General features: G+C 41.8%; 2 protein-coding genes across 2 annotated transcripts in view; both read right to left on the bottom strand.

The window, feature by feature from the left end:
• The window catches only part of LOC143767626 (uncharacterized), a 498682-nt gene that overhangs the window by 375122 nt on the left and 103438 nt on the right, over positions 1-20122 (bottom strand). The gene's annotated exons all lie outside the window — the stretch shown is intronic.
• Positions 619-19434, bottom strand: LOC143767659 (uncharacterized). The gene is made up of 2 exons (XM_077256121.1): positions 19307-19434; positions 619-4388 (listed from the first exon to the last, which is right to left on the bottom strand). The coding sequence occupies exon 2, from the start codon at positions 4321-4323 to the stop codon at positions 2170-2172; it is 2154 nt and encodes a 717-aa protein (XP_077112236.1). The 5' UTR covers positions 4324-4388; positions 19307-19434; the 3' UTR covers positions 619-2169.

The following is a 20122-nucleotide window of genomic DNA, read 5'->3' as shown; positions in this document are numbered from 1 at the left end:
AAGAAATCTGATTTAAAGTTCTAAAGTAATTTCACTTTCTCATTCAATAATACGTCTGGCTGTTCTATGTCTTTGTGCAATTTGTCAATAACGTATATTGCTACTCTGAGCTATTTTTGATGGTCAACAACATATTTTCCAGTAATTCACACTCTAGGTATGATAATGTCTTCTTCGCTGTGTGGGATTTTGACTTCTAATTCCTCATGTTTGGTCCTGTAAAAATAAAAACAAAACACAGTTCCTTTCTCCCAGTTCCTTTCTTTAGGGGATTTATTTATATCCCACTTCTGGTTTGGAACTTGCAGCTCTCTGGCGTCCCCTTTACCCTCAGGTCAGACAGGGAACTGCACCTAGGATAATTAGTCACCAGTGAGGCTGCCTTGCCATGTACTGGCTCTTGGGCACACTGCAGCGAGGGCGATATAACTACTCCCACTCAAGCAGGAAAAATAATTATCAACGCCATCCGTCGCTGCCAGCTTCCCCAAAAGCTCAGGACACTTCCACCAGCTCCTATTACTACGATTAATACCGGTTCAGGAGCCAACCTAACCAGTAGCACTGGCTTAGGTTGGAGGACTTAGAGTACGTTTTAGAGCAAGGAAAACAACACTAGTAAATATAACTTTTACTCCAAAAATAATTAGGCAGTGTTTACAAAAGTATATACAAGATATTATAAAATAAGACAATTATCGTATGTACAGAAAATTACACAATAGGGATTAAAGATGAAAATAAATTTACATTTGTCTTATATCATGGCTGGCCATGTGGTGTGGGGGAGGGGAGATACATCACAATGCATCACAGAGCATCTCTTAGCTAGCTCCCTGGGCGAAGACTGAAGCAAAATGAGGTCGCACTGTCTTATACCCCTGGTCATGAAATCACTGAGTGGTTTAAGGAATGCACGTCTACTTTCCAAAGAGACAGAACATTATTAAAATACATCCCTCGTAGCTTAAGCTGAAAACCTTGTAGAGTAATGACGAAAGTATTACATGTCTTCTCACAAGGTTAGCTTCCATTTAGGTCTAAACTTGAAGTAGGTGTATGATCCGATTAAGTAGAAGTCTTTATCTCAGATTCTGTTGGCATGGGAAATTAGAAAACGCACTGGTGTGTAGGTCAATTGGTGAACATTCAGAATATGCAACTGTTATATCTCTATCACTAATTGGGGTCAAGTTATTCCCTACTATTAAATTTTTACATGAACAAAAGAGCACATTTCTACAACTGCCATCAACCAGCTGTATCCGGAGGGAGGGGGATGAGTGGTTTAAATTACACAGTGGTTGAATTACACAGAGCTGGCACGCAGAGGAAAAGTGTACTCACCCACAGGCAGCTGGGGGGAAGAGAGGGGGGTCAGAAAGCCCACAGCGTGTCTGTAAAGCCATGGAACCTTCTAGAAGTAACTCAAAATATGGCATATTTATAGTATCGTGACAAAACCTCCCATGCTGGAGCAGATCCAGTGGTGTCAGCAGTTGCATTTTAGGGGCTCAGGTTATTATGTCACGTGAGCCCTGCTTCCAATTAGCACTGGCTTCACTGTTCTCACCTTCAGGCAAAATCAAACAAGTGTAAGTCAAAGAGAAGTTGTAGCCCTGGCTTTCTGTTGATGTTCAATACGTCTGAGGGCAGGGACAGTGAAGCTGGGACTGATTGGGCACAGGCTTGATTTGATGTAACAAACTCATATGTGCCCCAGGAACGCGATTGCCGATATCGCTGGAACAGCACTGGCACGGAAGGTGAAGATTTTTTTATTTTAATAAGGCCAAACATGAAAACAACCCATTTAAGAAAATACCATTTCAGTGTAAGGCTAGGTTCACATTGCGTTAATGTGTGCACGCTAACAGACAGCGTTGCACGGCGAAAATGTAGTAATTAACGCCGTGCAACAGGTCCGTTAGCGCACCCATTGACAGCAATGTAAATTTCGCCTGTAGCGCATCGCTAGCGCGTGCCTTTTTCGGCTCGCGCTAGCGGTGTGCCGTTCTTTTGTGACGCGCCGCGGCGCGCCCAAGGTCCGTTCCCCGCTCTCGCAGATCAGGGATCTGCGAGAGCGGGTACGTTAACGCGACCCCTAAACGCGGCCCCGAAAAAAACATTGCGCTAGCGCTAAACGGATTGCCCTAACGCAATGTGAACCTAGCCTAAAAGATTTCCGACCTTAAGAACATGAAAAAGGCTTCTCCCCGTGTGAATTCTCTGGTGCTTAAGCAAATATGATTTCAGGTTAAAACATTTCCCACATTCTGAACAGGAAAAAGGCCTCTCCCCTGTGTGAATTCTCTGGTGCTTAAGCAAATATGATTTAAGGTTAAAACATTTCCCACATTCTGAACAGGAAAAAAGCTTCTCCCCTGTGTGCGTTCTCTGGTGGCTAGCCAGATTCGTTTTACGGTTAAAACATTTCCCACATTCTGAACAGGAAAAAGGCTTCTCCCCTGTGTGGGTTCTCTGGTGTCTATCAAGATGTGTTTTCTGGTTAAAACATTTCCCGCATTCTGAACAGGAAAAAGGCTTCTCCCCTGTGTGAGTTCTCTGGTGGCTAGCTAGATGCGTTTTACTGTTAAAACATTTCCCACATTCTGAACAGGAAAAAGGCTTCTCCCCTGTGTGGGTTCTCTGGTGTCTATCAAGAAGTGTTTTCTGGTTAAAACATTTCCCACATTCTAAACAGGAAAAAGGCTTCTCCCCTGTGTGAGTTCTCTGGTGGCTAGCCAGATGCGTTTTACTGTTAAAACATTTCTCACATTCTGAACAGGAAAAAGGCCGCTCCCCTGTGTGAATTCTCTGGTGCTTAAGCAAATCTGATTTATGGCTAAAACATTTCCCACATTCTGAACAGGAAAAAGGCTTCTCCCCTGTGTGAATTCTCTGGTGTATAACAAAACCTGATTTCTGGTTAAAACATTTCCCACATTCTGAACAGGAAAAAGGCTTCTCCCCTGTGTGAATTCTCTGGTGTATAACAAAACCTGATTTCTGGTTAAAACATTTCCCACATTCTGAACAGGAAAAAGGCTTCTCCCGCGTGTGAATTTTTTGGTGCTTAAGCAAGTCTGATTTATGGCTAAAACATTTCCCACATTCTGAACAGGAAAAAGGCTTATCCCCTGTGTGAGTTCTCTGGTGCTTAAGCAAATCTGATTTATGGTTAAAACATTTCCCACATTCTGAACAGGAAAAAGGCTTCTCCCCTGTGTGAGTTCTCTGGTGGCTAGCCAGATGCGTTTTACGGTTAAAACATTTCCCACATTCTGAACAGGAAAAAGGCTTCTCCCCTGTGTGAATTCTCTGGTGTATAACAAAACCTGATTCCCTGTTAAAACATTTCCCACATTCTGAACAGGAAAAAGGCTTCTCCCCTGTGTGAATTCTCTGGTGCTTAAGCAAATCTGATTTATGGCTAAAACATTTCCCACATTCTGAACAGGAAAAAGGCTTCTCCCCTGTGTGAGTTCTCTGGTGGCTAGCCAGATGCGTTTTACTGTTAAAACATTTCCCACATTCTGAACAGGAAAAAGGCTTCTCCCCTGTGTGAGTTCTCTGGTGGCTAGCCAGATTCGTTTTACGGTTAAAACATTTCCCACATTCTGAACAGGAAAAAGGCTTCTCCCCTGTGTGAATTCTCTGGTGTATAACAAAACCTGATTTCCTGTTAAAACATTTCCCACATTCTGAACAGGAAAAAGGCTTCTCCCCTGTGTGAATTCTCTGGTGCTTAAGCAAATCTGATTTATGGCTAAAACATTTCCCACATTCTGAACAGGAAAAAGGCTTCTCCCCTGTGTGAGTTCTCTGGTGGCTAGCCAGATGCGTTTTACTGTTAAAACATTTCTCACATTCTGAACAGGAAAAAGGCTTCTCCCCTGTGTGAATTCTCTGGTGCTTAAGCAAATCTGATTTATGGCTAAAACATTTCCCACATTCTGAACAGGAAAAAGGCTTCGCCCCTGTGTGAATTCTCTGGTGTATAACAAAATCTGAATTCTGGTTAAAACATTTCCCACACTTGGAACAAGAAAATCTGTTGTCTGCTGTGTGAATTATTTGATGTTTCAGAAAAGACTTTTCAAGGGGAAAAATATTTCCATATTCTGAAGGTGAAATCAACTTCTTTGATTTAGGAGCAGTTTGTTTTTTAATGCTTATTTTACTAATTTTATTTTCCTTAGTAGTCGGTAATGAATCAGAAGACAGGACCTGTTTCAAAGGATCAGATGACAGATCTTTGCTGTGAAGGGATGATGGTATATCTGCAGTAATGGCATTCACTTCAATTGTATCCTGTGGCATTTCAAGATTATCTGATTTAAAAATTGAAGATGTCAGCTGTCCCTCTGATCTCCTAGTACAGTTATCTGCCAAAAAAACAAATTATTTTTCAATTAATAAATATCCTCAAACTTAATATTTTTGAACATTTCTATTTAAACTGTCAGTGAAAATGGAAAATTATGTAAAACATTTGAATTATTCACCAAGAAAATGACAGTTCTCAGTCTAATAGAAAACCTCATAGGATGAACCAGGAGAGCATGATATGTTCAACTGTTTCTTCATTCTGCCTCCCAAATATGGAATAAAGAGCCACCAAACAATGTTGTTATGTAGCAAAAAATACTACCAATAAAAAAATTCTACTTATCTTACAAAAAACACAAGTCCCCACTCAGGTCCATCATCTGTCAATGGATAAAACAGGTTTCTACAATATTAGTGGCTCAATGGCTTTTTAGAAAGCAACATGGCTCCCATAAACCAATCCAGCAAAATCCAGAGGTAAGTTCCGGACTGGACCAAGGGAACCCAGTGGATGTAGTGTATATGGACTTTTTAAAAGCTTTTGATACGGTGCCACACAAAAGGTTGTTGCATAAAATGAGAATAATGGGGATAGGGGAAAATATGTGTAAGTGGATTGAGAGCTGGCTCAGGGATAGGAAACAAAGGGTGGTTATTAATGGAGCACACTCGGACTGGGTCGCGGTTTGCAGTGGGGTACCACGGGGGTCAGTATTGGGCCCTCTTCTTTTTAACATTTTTATTAATGACTTTGTAGGGGACATTCAGAGTAGTATTTCAATATTTGCAGATGACACTAAACTCTGCAGAGTAATCAATACAGGGGAGGACAATTTTATATTACAGGATGATTTATGTAAACTAATTAGAAGCTTGGGCTGATAAATGGCAAATGAGATTTAATGGGGATAAATGTAAGATCATGCACTTGGGTAGAAGTAATAAGATGTATAACTATCTGCTTCATTCTAATACTCTGGGCAAAACCGTCAATTAAAAAGACCTGGGTATATGGGTGGATGACAAACTCATTCAGTGGCCAGTGTCAGGCAGCTGCTACAAAAGGCAAATAAAATAATGGGATGCATTAAAAGAGGCATAGATGCTCATGAGGAGAACATAATTTTACCTCTATACAAGTCACTAGTGCGACCACACTTAGAATACTGTGCACAGTTCTGGTCTCCGGTGTATAAGAAAGACATAGCTGAACTGGAGCGGGTGCAGAGAAGAGCGACCAAGGTTATTAGAGGACTGGGGGGTCTGCCATACCAAGATAGGTTATTACACTTGGGGCTATTTAGTTTGGAAAAATGAAGACTAAGGGGTGATCTTATTTTAATGTATAAATATATGAGGGGACAGTACAAAGACCGTTCTGATGATCTTTTTAATCATAGACCTGAGACAGGGACAAGGGGGCATCCTCTACGTCTGGAGGAAAAAAGGTTTAAGCATAATAACAGACGCAGATTCTTTACTGTAGGAGCAGTGAGACTATGGAACTCTCTGCCGTATGATGTTGTAATGAGTGATTCGTTACTTAAATTTAAGAGGGGACTGGATGCTTTTCTTGAAAAGTATAATGTTACAGGGTATATACACTAGATTCCTTGATAGGGCGTTGATCCAGGGAACTAGTCTGATTGCCGTATGTGGAGTTGGGAAGGAATTTTTTTCCCCCAATGTGGAGTTAAAGGTACCTTCACACTCACCAACTTTGCAACGAGAACGACAACGATCCGTGATGTTGCAGCGTCCTGGATAGCGATCTCGTTGTGTTTGACACGCAGCAGCGATCTGGATCCTGCTGTGATGTCGCTGGTCGGAGCTAGAAGTCCAGAACTTTATTTCGTCGCTGATGACCCGCTGTCATCGCTGGATCGGCGTGTGTGACGCCGATCCAGTGAGGTGTTCACTTGTAACCAGGGTAAACATCGGGTTACTAAGCGCAGGGCCGCGCTTAGTAACCCGATATTTACCCTGGTTACCATTGTAAAAGTAAAAAAAAAAAAAACACACTACATACTCACATTCTGATGTCTGTCACATCCCCCAGCGTCCACGCGCTGCTGCCGAGAGCTTCCTGCACTGCGTCAGCGCTGGCCGTAAAGCAGAGCACAGCGGTGACGTCACCGCTGTTACTGCAGGCGCTGACACAGCTCTCGGCAGCGCGGCCCTGCACTGGACGCCGGCGGGGGACGTGACAGACATGTATGTACTGTTTTTTTTTTTTGTTTTTTTTTTTAACTTTTACAATGGTAACCAGGGTAAATATCGCCATACACTGGGTTTTTTGCCACCTCATAGCTCCATGACACACAATCTATTGCCCCTCTTCTTTATTTGCTTCACACTGCAGCTTTGGAAAAATATTTTGATATTTTTTTGAACAGATGTATCTTTAGAAAGACAGATTCGCACCGAAATGTTGATGATTTAAACCTATCTGTAATCATATGGGCCTATTATCCGAAATTGTGGATTTTCTTGTTTCAGCACAAGAAAACGTTAATTTATCTATCATGAGCCGGAGTTCTACCATTTTAATGTATTTGGAAATACTATAGCGAGAAGAACCTACTTAATTTATGGTGCGTGTGTTTCTGGAGCACAATCCGGGCACTGTGTGTTGAGTAATAGAGTGGTATATTTTCAATTTTTACTTTCCAACATCCACTGTGCTAATTACCAGAAAGTGGCTGTGGAGTCAAAAGTGTCGCTACTCCTATAGACTAACTCATTGAGGGTTAGACTGTCCAAAACGGAGTAAACTTATGGGGATTTCTACTGCTCTGATTTTCTGACGTTTTGTCATATTAGGGCTTTTACAAATGCTGTGTCCCATCTCCTCAGGGATGTGACGTCTGCTTATTCATTCTGCAGGGGGTGCTGGTAATGGAGGAGACATCAGAACCAGAAGCTCTGGGGGGTGCAGATTCTGTGCAGCCACTAAGATTAAGGTGCCTGCGACCTGTGGTATCATCCATTCTGGCAGTTTGGGTGTGTACGCTGTCTAGTTAAAATAATCTGCTCCCTACTTCAGCCAATTGGAAATCATCGCACCCTACTAAAGCTCGAAACATATTGCTGGAAGCTGCGAGATAAATGCTTGTTCTACTCTGGTTCTGTCCTCTGTACTCAGCTCCCAGCTTGTGCATTTGTTTCCTGTTGTGACCCTGGCTGACTACTCTTGAGTCTTCGGACTTTGTATTTTTTCTCTGCCCTCCCAGTTGTGGCCCGACTACCTGACTATTCTTCTTGCCATTTCATACTACAGAAAAGCAAGTTTCAACGTGGCCCAAGCCTAGGGGTCTGTGTGTAAGTCCAGATGTAGAGGGGTTAAAGAAGTTAAAGGATGATAGGCAAAACTGTGACTATAGACAATAACACATCTACTGAAATAATCAAGCTGAACAGTTTTTTAAAATATAAAAAAAAGTGTAACTAATGGTAAAACCTCTTAGGGGTTATTAGAGTGTGGGTGTCAGTGGCTCTTGGCAATACACTGTGTGCAGAATTAGGCAAGTTTTATTTTAATCACATGATACTTTTTATACATGTTGTCCTACTCCAATCTGTTCAGGCTTTAGAGCCAACTACCAATTAAGTAAATCAGGTGAAGTGCATCTCTGTAATGAGTAGGGATGTTGTCTAATGACATCAAAACCCTATATAAGTTGTACTTAAATATTAGGCAACTTTCTTTCCTTTGGCAAAATGGGTCAGAAGAGATTTGACAGGCTGTGAAAAGTCCAAAATTGTGAGATGTCTTGCAGAGGGATGCAGCAGTCTTGAAATTGCCAAACTTTGGAAGCGTGATCACTGAACAATCAAGCGTTTCATGGCAAATAGCCAACAGGGTCGCAAGAAGTGTGCTGGGCAAAAAAGGCCCAAAATTGAGGAAAATCAAGCATGAAGCTGCCAAGACACCATTTGCCACCAGTTTTGCAATATTTCAGAGCTGCAACGTTACTGGAGTAACAAAAAGCACAAGGTGTGCGATACTCAGGGACATGGCCAAGGTAAGGAAGGCTGAAAAACGACCACCTTTGAACAAGAAACATAAGATAAAAAGTCAAGACTGGGCCAAGAAATATCTTAAGACTGACTTTTCAAAGGTTTTATGGACCGATGAAATGAGAGTGACTCTTGATGGGCCAGATGGATGGGTCAGAGGCTGGATCAGCAAAGGTATATATACAATCCCTAGCAAACAGAGCCACATAGTTCACAGTGGATCCCAGTAAACAATTAAAGGGTCCCCTGTGCATGCAATAAGGACTGACCGCCCCTATCATAAATACATAAAGATCCGCACAACAGAATGACTACAGAGTCAAAATAATGTATCAAAATTTATAATTTATTGGCTAAAACGACCAACATATTAAATCCAACAATAAATCAAATGACAACGTATAAGAGAGAGTATGCAAAGAGTAGAATAATGCATTATGGAATGCCGAATATGTCAGAACAGATCCGGACATTGGAGGGTTAAATGAAGAAAAAACGAGCTATAGCCTACATATGGGCAGAAACACAGTTTCATCATGTAAGACCCAGGAAAAACCTAGGGTTAACAGCTATTAATGCCCTACCATATCTGTTCTCAATGCCAGAGTGAATCACCACGGCACCATGCTGGAATCCGGTAACCGCCGCACTATCACATCAAAACCATAATTACCTGTAGATAGGCGATACCAGGCACCAATCCCCCAATGACCCAGTCCGTCCGCCACGACGCGCGTTTCGGACCTTCCTTCTTCCTAAGGGGGCCTGCTATCCTATGTAATGTCCCACCTTATATACCTACACCGCAAGATGCCGGCCCAAACAGCGTGGTTGTAAACCGGAAGTCGCGGACCAGACCTGGAAGTGACTCGCGAATCTCCCCGGCAACCATGACGCCGGCCGACATCGGCGTCACATGACGGCAAGTCCTGTAAGGACACCAACCGCCATGACAAGACGCCGAAGGCCACCCGGGGGAACAGCGCCAGGAGAAAGGCACGTACAGGTACGAGTGCGCCACCTGGCACAGCAGTGCAGACATAGATGTAACCAATCGGTGCAGTCTCTTATTAAACTAAAAATACCATAACCAAATAATGTCACAAATACACAATTAAAAGACTTAAATTAAAGCAGGACAAAACAAACCAAATATTGCACCAAAACAAACATCTAACAATATTAAACTAAATCACAGATAACTTAATATATGTCAAGACAATAGGACATTATAGCATAGGACGATATCCGTTCATTCTCATAATGTCTTTAATAGGATTAACTCCGTCATTTGTCTATTAGCATCTTTTCACCAGAACTTCAGTAGGATAGGAATATAAAGGAGACATACAGGAACTATAATAAAAATATAAAAAATTTTAAAAACAAAACGCAGGGTAACAATAACAGCATCCACAGCGCCAAATATCCAGATAGTCACTAATCAAATGGGTAATACACAGAGGATGAAAATTCATAGGAATGGGGCAAAGCTCACATTTTCATTAAGCCCAGATGGATGGACCGTATTCAAGATCCAAATCCATCTGGACTCCAATTGGGCCAAACGCTTTGAGATCCCACCACCGCGGATACCGGCATCTATTTTATCAATCCCCCGAAATCTGAGGAGGGCACCGTCACAGTTCTGATACTCTTTGAAATGGCGGGGAAGAGTTTTTAACATGGATGTGTCTGATTCAGTAGCTGCTGCCATAATACCACGTACGTGCTCCCTGACCCGTATTTTAAACTGCCGTGTCGTCATACTTACATAGATTTTACCACACGGGCATACGGCATAATATATTATATTTCTATCAATACACGTAATCCATTTTTTGATATTAAACTGACGTGATCCAATATTGATAGATGTAACACATTTAAGAATGCTGAGGGAACACGCAACGCAATGGCCACAGGGAGCACACCCATATTTCCCCGCCATATCATCCAAAAAGGTTGTAGTTCTCTCACTTACATAGTGACTATGTACCAAATGGTCATGCAGATTTTTGGATCGCCTTGCTGTGACGGATGCCCTCTCAAGGAGAAATCTAGAAATTACCGGATCCGCTTTTAAAATGTGCCAAGATCTCTCCAGCGCCCTTCTCATATGAGGAAAGTGAGAGTGAAATTTAGTAACGAATCGGACAACTTCCTCATTTCTTTTACCTCTCCTAGTGTCAGAGCAGTGTATGCCGAGTGGATGGAAAATCTTGCTCTATTATAAGCCTTCTTTATCTTACGGTTGCTATAACCGCGCTCAATTAGTCGGCCCTTAAGATCCTCTGCTTGTCTATAAAAATCTGCATCTGTTGAACTCAACCTCCGAAGACGTAAAAATTGTCCGGTGGGAACGGATTGGACCATATGGGCAGGATGGGAGGATGTAGCATGTTAGTGGCTGTTGGTTTCCGGAAGATATCAGTCTGTATCTCACCATGTGTATCCCGTCTGAGCATGACATCCAGGAACTCCACGGCGTTAGTATCAATATTTAAAGGTAACATATATATTCAATGTGTTATTATTAAGTGACGCCATGAAGTCCCGGAGGTCCACTTCGGACCCCTGCCAGATCAGAAATTTATCGTCGATGTACCGCGTCCAGGAGAGGACGCGGCACATCGGCGATGACTGATCTGGCAGGGAGAGGTCCCTCTCCCACAGCCCCAAGAACAAGTTGGCGTACGCTGGGGTAAAAGCCGCCCCCATAGCTGTTCCTTGGAGCTGTAGGAAGAAGCACCCCTTAAAGACGAAAAAATTGTGCGTCAAAGTAAAACCCAACAGCTGGATCACCAATTCTATAATGTCTTTTGGCATGTCAGATGTACCCAAATAAAATGTAACCGCCCTTAGTCCATCTTCGTGTCTGATGCTGGTATAAAGGGACTCAATGTCCCCCGTAACCAGCATCATATCCTCATCCAAACATATACCGGCCACCTGTCTTAATAACTCGCCAGTGTCCTTTAAAAACGATGGCAAACCCTCGACTAAAGGCTGTAATTTTGAGTCGATCCATTTATTGATGTTTTCCAAGAAGCCACCCCTCCCTGACACTATGGGACGACCAGGGGGCATCTGCGCGTCCTTATGGATTTTAGGTAACAGATAGAAGGTGGGGACAGTAGGCTCTGTCACCAGCAGTGCCGCTGCCAACTCCTTAGTAATTGTCCCAACCTCCCTTGCCTTGTTGATAATAGATGATAACTGTGCAGAGTAGGCGGACAAGGGGTTAAAATGTAAGCTTTTTATAACATGTGGTATTGTGTAATTGGCGAAAGGCCTCCTTTTCATAGAGGGTCTTAGGCCATACCACAATATTACCCCCCTTGTCTGCCGGTTTAAACACATCAGGTAACTCCTGAAGGACGCGCAGACGCTCCCTCTCCCTCTTAGACAGATTATCACAATGGATATACCGTGGAATTTCTCTAAATTCCTTGGTTACAATCTGAACAAAGAGGTCCACATTTGGACACGATGTCAGGGGAGGAAACTTCTTGGATTTAGGGCGGATTGTTGATGGCACCTTACCTCCCTCTGGTGTGTTGTGTTCAATAGCCAATTCCTCTAAGGTGCGTAGTGCTATTTGTTCTTCTTCTGTTGGGAACAATTCAACAATTTTACCGTCAAAAAAAATGTTTCTTAAAAATTAAAGAACGCGCAAACAAATGCAAGTCTTTTACAGCCGTAAACACATCAAAGGGTGCCGCTGGCGAGAAGGATAGACCCTTTTCTAAAAGGGCCAAATCAATTTCCGTAAATCTATGTTTACTCAGGTTGATTACCTTATTGTTACGTCTCTGGTAGTTAGGTGAACGATATTCATATCATCTATATAGATGAAAGTTGTGATCCCTCTGTCTCCTCAGAGACACTCCTGATCTAGTAGTCATGGACGGACCAGACATCTCCGATTGGTCACTAATTGACGAAACCGAGGATTGTGACGGTGTATGTTACGTTATTTTGGCCCTGTAGTCATTCTGTTGTGCGGATCTTTATGTATTTATATTTATGATAGGGGCGGTCAGTCCTTATTGCATGCACAGGGGACCCTTTAATTGTTTACTGGGATCCACTGTGAACTATGTGGCTCTGTTTTGCCAAAAGACATTGTAGAATTGGTTATCCAGCTGTTGGGTTTTACTTTGACGCACAATTTTTTCGTCTTTAAGGGGTCCTTCTTCCTACAGCTCCAAGGAACAGCTATGGGGGCGGCTTTTGCCCCAGCGTATGTTAACTTGTTCTTGGGGCTGTGGGAGAGGGACCTCTCCCTGCCAGATCAGTCATCGCCGATGTGCCGCGTCCTCTCCTGGACGCAGTACATCGACGATATATTTCTGATCTGGCAGGGGTCCGAAGTGGACCTCCGGGACTTCATGGCGTCACTTAATGATAACACATTGAATATATATGTTACCTTTAAATATGATACTAACGCCGTGGAGTTCCTGGATGTCATGCTCAGATGGGATACACATGGTGAGATACAGACTGATATCTTCCGAAAACCAACAGCCACTAACATGCTACATCCTCCCATCCTGCCCATATGGTCCAATCCGTTCCCACCGGACAATTTTTACGTCTTCGGAGGTTGAGTTCAACAGATGCAGATTTTTATAGACAAGCAGAGGATCTTAAGGGCCGACTAATTGAGCGCGGTTATAGCAACCGTAAGATAAAGAAGGCTTATAATAGAGCAAGATTTTCCACTCGGCATACACTGCTCTATGACACTAGGAGAGGTAAAAAATGAGGAAGTTGTCCGATTCGTTACTAAATTTCACTCTCACTTTCCTCATATGAGAAGGGCGCTGGAGAGATCTTGGCACATTTTAAAAGCGGATCCGGTAATTTCTAGATTTCTCCCTGAGAGGGCATCCGTCACAGCAAGGCGATCCAAAAATCTGCGTGACCATTTGGTACAGTCACTATGTAAGTGAGAGAACTACAACCTTTTTGGATGATATGGCGGGGAAATATGGGTGTGCTCCCTGTGGCCATTGTGTTGCGTGTTCCAATATTGATAGATGTAACACATTTAAGAATGCTGAGGGATCACGTCAGTTTAATATCAAAAAATGGATTACGTGTATTGATAGAAATATAATATATTATGCCGTATGCCCGTGTGGTAAAATCTATGTAAGTATGACGACACGGCAGTTTAAAATACGGGTCAGGGAGCACGTACGTGGTATTATGGCAGCAGCTACTGAATCTGACACATCCATGTTAAAAACTCTTCCCCGCCATTTCAAAGAGTATCATAACAGTGACGGTGCCTGTTATGATCTGGTGGCCTAGGAGCAGCATGAGGCGTCCTCTGGAGAAGGTGGTACCTGTACTGACCGCAACTAGAAGTAGCCGTGGAATGTACCTACCACTGCCTAGACATCTCGTCACAGCCGGAGGACTAAATACCCCTTAAAGATAGAAACGGGAAAACTATCTTGCCTCAGAGAAAATCCCCAAAGGATAGACAGCCCCCCACAAATATTGACTGTGAGAGGAGAGGGAAATTACATACGCAGACTGAAAACAAGATTTAGCAAAGGAGGCCAATTCTAGCTAAATAGAAAGGACAGGACAGAGTACTGTGCGGTCGGTATTAAAACACTAGAAAATATCCACCGCAGAAAATACTAAAGTCTCCACATCTACTAAAGATATGGAGGGGTAAATCTGCATCTCCTGAGATACCAGTTTGGCTGAATAAATCCTTACACAGACCAAGCTGGACAAGACAAAACATAGAAATGCACTGAACTATTAAGCCCACAGCATGTGGACTGCAAAAGCAAAGCCAGAACTTATCTTGGTTGATTTGGACAGCATAGCAGGAGAAACCAGGCAGAGATGTGAATCCTCCAGGAACAATTGACAACTGGCACTAACTAAAGAATCTAGCAAGACTAAATAGTCCAGTCAGAATTGCACTAAGTGGACACACCTGATAAATGCTGCGATCCAAAGCCAGCAGCAGTACCACTTATAACCACCGGAGGGAGCCCAAGAACAGAATTCACAACAGGTGCCCTCCTCAGATTTCGGGGGATTGATAAAATAGATGCCGGTATCCGCAGTGGTGGGATCTCAAAGCGTTTGGCCCAATTGGAGTCCAGATGGATTTGGACCTTGAATACGGTCCATCCATCTGGGCTTAACAAAAATGTGAGCTTTGCCCCATTCCTATGAATTTTTATCCTCTGTGTATTACCCATTTGATTAGTGACTATCTGGATATTTGGCGCTATGGATGCTGTTATTGTTACCCTGCGTTTTGTTTTTACAATTTTTTAGATTTTTATTATAGTTCCTGTATGTCTCCTTTATATTCCTATCCTACTGACGTTCTGGTGTCAAGATGCTAATGGACAAATGACGGAGTTAATCCTATTAAAGACATTATGAGAATGAACGGATATCGTCCTATGCTATAATGTCCTATTGTCTTGATATATATTAAGTTATCTGTGATTTAGTTTAATATTGTTAGATGTTTGTTTTGGTGCAATATTTGGTTTGTTTTGTTCTGTTTTAATTTAAGTCTTTTAATTGTGTATTTGTGACATTGTTTATTTGGTTATGGTATTTTGGGTTTAATAAGAGACTGCACCGATTGATTACATCTATGTCTGCACTGCTGTGCCAGGTGGCGCACCTGTACCTGTACGCGCCTTTCTCTCTGGCGCTGTGCCCCCGGCCGGCCTTTGGCGTCTTGTCATGGCGGTTGGTGTCCTTACAGGACCTGCCGTCATGTGACGCTGACGTCGGCCGGCGTCATGGTTTCCTGGGAGATGCGCGCGTCACTTCTGGATCGGGTCCGCGACTTCCGGTTTACAACCACGCTGTTTTGGCCGGCATCTTGCCGTATAGGTATATAAGGTGGGACATTACATAGGATAGCAGGCCCCCTTAGGAAGGTCGGTCCGAAACGCGCGTCGGGGCGGACGGACCGGGTCATTGGGGGATTGGTGCCTGGTATCGCCTATCTACAGGTAATTATGGTTTTGATGTGATCATGCGGCGGTTACCGGATTCCAGCATGGTGCCATGGTGATTCACTCTGGCATTGAGCACAGATATGGTAGGGCATTAATAGCTGTTAACCCTAGGTTTTTCCTGGGCCTTACATGATGAAACTGTTTCTGCCCATATGCGAGGCTATAGCTCGTTTTTTCTTCATTTAACCCTCCAGTGTCTGGATCTGTTCTGACATGTGCAGCATTCCCTAAGGCATTATTCTACTCTTTGCATGCTCTCTATTATACGTTGTCATTTGATTTGTTGTTGGATTTAATATGTTTAATTATAAATTTTGATACGTTATTTTGACCCTGTAGTCATTCTGTTGTGTGGATCTTTATGGATCAGTAAAGGGCGGAGAGCTCCACTCCAACTCAGACGCCAGCAAGGTGGAGGTGGGGTACTGGTATGGGCTGGTATCAAAGATGAACTTGTGGAACCTTTTCGGGTTGAGGATGGAGTGAAGCTCAACTCCCAGACCTACTGCCAGTTTCTGGAAGACTCCTTCAAGCAGTGGTACAAGAAGAAGTCGATATCGTTCAAGAAAAACATGATTTTCATGCAGGACAATGCCCATCACATGCCTCCAACTACTCCACAGCATGGCTGGCGAGTAAAGGTCTCAAAGAAGAAAAAATAATGACATGGTCCTCTTGCTCACCTGATCTGAACCCCATAGAGAACCTGTGGTCCCTCATAAAATGTGAGATCTACAGGGAAGGAAAACAGTACACCACTCGGAATGGTGTCTGGGAGGCTGTGGTGGCTGCTGCACGCAATGTTGATCGTAAACAGATCAAACAACTGACAATCTATGGTTGGAAGGCTGTTGAGTGTCATCATAACATTTTTGGGGGTTTTGTTGTTGCATGTCAGAAATGTTTATTTCAAAATTTTGTGCAGTTATATTGGTTTACCTGGTGAAAATAAACAAGTGAGATGGGAATATATTTGGTTTTTATTAAGTTGCCTAATTCTGCACAGTAATACTTACCTGCACAAACAGATATCCTCCTAAGATAGCCAAATATTAAAAAAAAAAAACACTCCAACTTCAAAAAATATTAAGCTTTGATATTTATGAGTCTTTTGGATTGATTGAGAACATAGTTGTTGATCAATAATAAAAATAATCCTCTAAAATACAACTTGCCTAATAATTCTGCACACAGTATATAAACTGTCGTAAAGGTCAATATTTTCTATCACATGAGTTTCAACAAGAAATATACTTTTAAATAGTATTTATAATAATTTAGAATATGTATAATAGTGCAGAGCTGACGTGTGATAAATTTATATTTTAAGCATTTGGAAGAGGCAATGGAGACTTTTTTTTAAACCCTTTACCCCCAAGGGTGGTTTGCACGTTAATGACTAATTCTGACCACTGTTCATTTATGAAGTTATAACTTTAGAACGCTTCAATGGATCCCAGTGATTCTGACAATGTTTTCTCGTGACAGATTGTACTTTATGATAGTGGAAAAATTTCTTTGATATTACTTGCGTTTATTTGTGAAAGAAAAAAAAAATGGAAATTCGGCGAAAATTTCGCATTTTTCCAACTTTGAATTTTCATACCCTTTAACCACAGAGATATGTTACACAAAATACTTAAAAACTAACATTTCCCACATGTCTACTTTACATCAGCACAATTTTTTATCCAATTTTTTTTTTCTGTTAGGGAGTTATAAGGGTTAAAATTTGACCAGCGATTTCTCATTTTTACTACACAATTTTTTTTAGGGACCACATCACATTTGAAGTCTCTTTGAGGAGTCTATATGATAGAAAATATCAAAAAGTGACACCAGTCTAAAAACTGCACCCCTCAAGGTGCTCAAAACCACATTTAAGAAGTTTATTAACCCTGCAGGTGATTCACAGGAATTTTTGGAATGTTTTAAAAAAAGTGAACTTTATTTTTTTAACAAAAAAATTAATTCAGATCCAATTTGTTTTATTTTCCCAAGAGTAACAGGAGAAATTGGACAGCAAAAGTTGTCCAATTTGTCCTGACTATGCCGATACACCATATGTGGGGGTAAACCACTGTTTGGGTGCACGGCACAGCTTGGAAGGGAAGAGCGCCATTTTACTATTTCAACGCAGAATTGGCTAGAATTGAGATCAGACGCCATGTCGCGTTTGGAGAGCCCCTGATGGGCCTAAACAGTGGAAACCCCCCACAAGTGACCCCATTTTGGAAACTAAACCACCTAAGGAACTTATCTAGATGTGTTGTGAGAACTTTGAACCCCCAATTATTTCACTACAGTTTATAAACGCAGAGCAGTGAAAATAATATACATTTTTTCCCACAAAAATGAGTTTTTTAGCCCCCAGTTTTGTATTTTCCCAAGGGTAACAGGAGAAATTGGCCCCAAAAGTTGTTGTCCAATTTTTCCTGAGTACACTGATACCCCATATGTGGGAGAAAACTATTGTTTGGGCACTCGTCGGGGCTCGGAAGGGAAGTGGTGTTTTGGAATGCAGGCTTTGATGGAATGGTCTGCGGGCGTCACGTTACATTTGCAGAGCCTCTGATATGCCTAAACAGTGGAAACCCCTCAATTGTAATTCCAACCCTAACCCAACACACCCCTAACCCTAATAACCCTAACCACACCCCTAACCCGAACATACCCTTAACCCTAATCCCAACACACCCCTAACCCTAACACACCCCTAACCCAACCGTAAATGTAATCCAAACCCTAACCCCAACCCTAACCCTGACCCCAACCCTAACGGGAAAATGGATTTAAAAACATTTTTTTATTTTATTATTTTTCCCTTAACTAAGGGGGTGATAAAGTGGAGTTTGATTTACTATTTATAGTGGGTTTTTATGTTTGGCTGCTGTCACATACTTAACCCCTTCACCCCGAAGCCTGTTTTCACCTAAGTGACAGGGCCAATTTTTAGAATTCTGACCACTGTCACTTTATGAGGTCATAACTCAAACGCTTCAATGGATCCTGGTGATTCTGACATTGTTTTCTCGTGACAAATTGTACTTCAAGATAGTGGTAAAACTTCTTCGATATGACTTGCAGTTATTTGTGAAAAATACAAAAATTTGTCGAAAATTATGAAAATTTAGCAATTTTCAAACTTTTAGTTTTTATGCCCTTAAAGTAGAGAGTTATATCTCATAATATAGTTAATAAACAACATTTCCCACATGTCTGCTTTACATCAGCACAAATTTGGAAACAATTTTTTTTTGTTAGGGAGTTATAAGGGTTCAAAGTTGACCAGCGATTTCTCATTTTTGCAACAAAATTTGCAAAACCATTTTTTTTTACGGACCACCTCACACTTGAAGTGACTTTGAGGGGTCTATATGACAGAAAATGCCCAAAAGTGACACCATTCTAAAAACTGCACCCCTCAAGGTACTCAAAACCACATTCAAAAAGTTTATTAACCCTTCAGGTGCTTCACAGGAATTTTTGGAATGTTTTATAAAAAATTGAACATTTAACTTTTTTTTCACAAAATTTTTACTTCAGATCCAATTTGTTTTATTTTACCAAGGGTAACAGGAGAAATTGGACCAAAAAAAAAAAAAGTTGTTGTACAATTTGTCCTGAGTACGCCGATACCCCACATGTTGGGGTAAACCACTGTTTGGGCGCATGGCAGAGCTCGGAAGGGAAGGAGTGCCATTTGACTTTTCAATGCAAAATTGGCTGGAATTGAGATTGGAACCCATGTCGTGTTTGGAGAGCCCCTGACGTGCCTAAACAGTGGAAACCCCCACAAGTGACACCATTTTGGAAAGTAGACCCTCTAAGGAACTAATCTAGATGTGTGGTGAGCACTTTGAACCTCCAAGTGCTTCACAGAAGTTTACAATGTAGAGCCGTAAAAAAAAAATAGGTATTAAGCTTACCGTTAATGATGTTTCCAGGAGTCCATCCTGACAGCACCCTGGAGGACGTCCTCCTCCCCTTGCTGGGACAGGAAACACACGAGTTTAAAAGGTCATGTCTCACCCCAATCCTCAGTGTTGTAACAAGAACCGCTACAAGGATATGCAGAGGAACAAGTTTAATGATGACAACAAAACATATTACATTGAATCCAAACATATTACATCATACGTTAGGAACATGTTACATACGTGCCAGGTTTAACAAAACATTATATAAATATTAGAGGGAGGGAACTACTAGTGCTGTCAGGATGGACTCCTGGAAACATCATTAACGGTAAGCTTAATACCTATTTTCCAGGACGTCATCCTGACAGCACCCTGGAGAGTACCAAAGCACCTCCTCAGGGTGGGATTACCGCTTGGAGAACCTTTCTCCCAAATGCAGTATGTTGACCAGACAAAACATTAAGTTTATAGTGTTTACAAAAGGTGTTGGCACTGGCCCATGTCGCAGCCTTACAAATTTGTTCTAGAGAAGCACCTGCCCTCTCTGCCCAAGAAGGAGCTATCCCCCGAGTAGAATGTACAGGTCCTTCTCAAAAAATTAGCATATAGTGTTAAATTTCATTATTTACCATAATGTAATGATTACAATTAAACTTTCATATATTATAGATTCATTATCCACCAACTGAAATTTGTCAGGTCTTTTATTGTTTTAATACTGATGACTTTGGCATACAACTCCTGATAACCCAAAAAACCTGTCTCAATAAATTAGCATATTTCACCCGTCCAATCAAATAAAAGTGTTTTTTAATAACAAACAAA

This window comes from Ranitomeya variabilis, chromosome 4 (assembly GCF_051348905.1).
Source record: "Ranitomeya variabilis isolate aRanVar5 chromosome 4, aRanVar5.hap1, whole genome shotgun sequence".
Taxonomy (NCBI): Eukaryota; Metazoa; Chordata; class Amphibia; order Anura; family Dendrobatidae; genus Ranitomeya; species Ranitomeya variabilis.
The sequence above is the reverse complement of the archived record's forward strand: the minus strand, read 5'-3'. Positions and strand labels throughout refer to the sequence as shown.

What these genes read in the sequence shown, in the direction of transcription:
- LOC143767659 (XM_077256121.1), bottom strand. Translation starts at nt 4,323, where the DNA reads ATGCCACAGGATACAATTGAAGTGAATGCCATTACTGCAGATATACCA.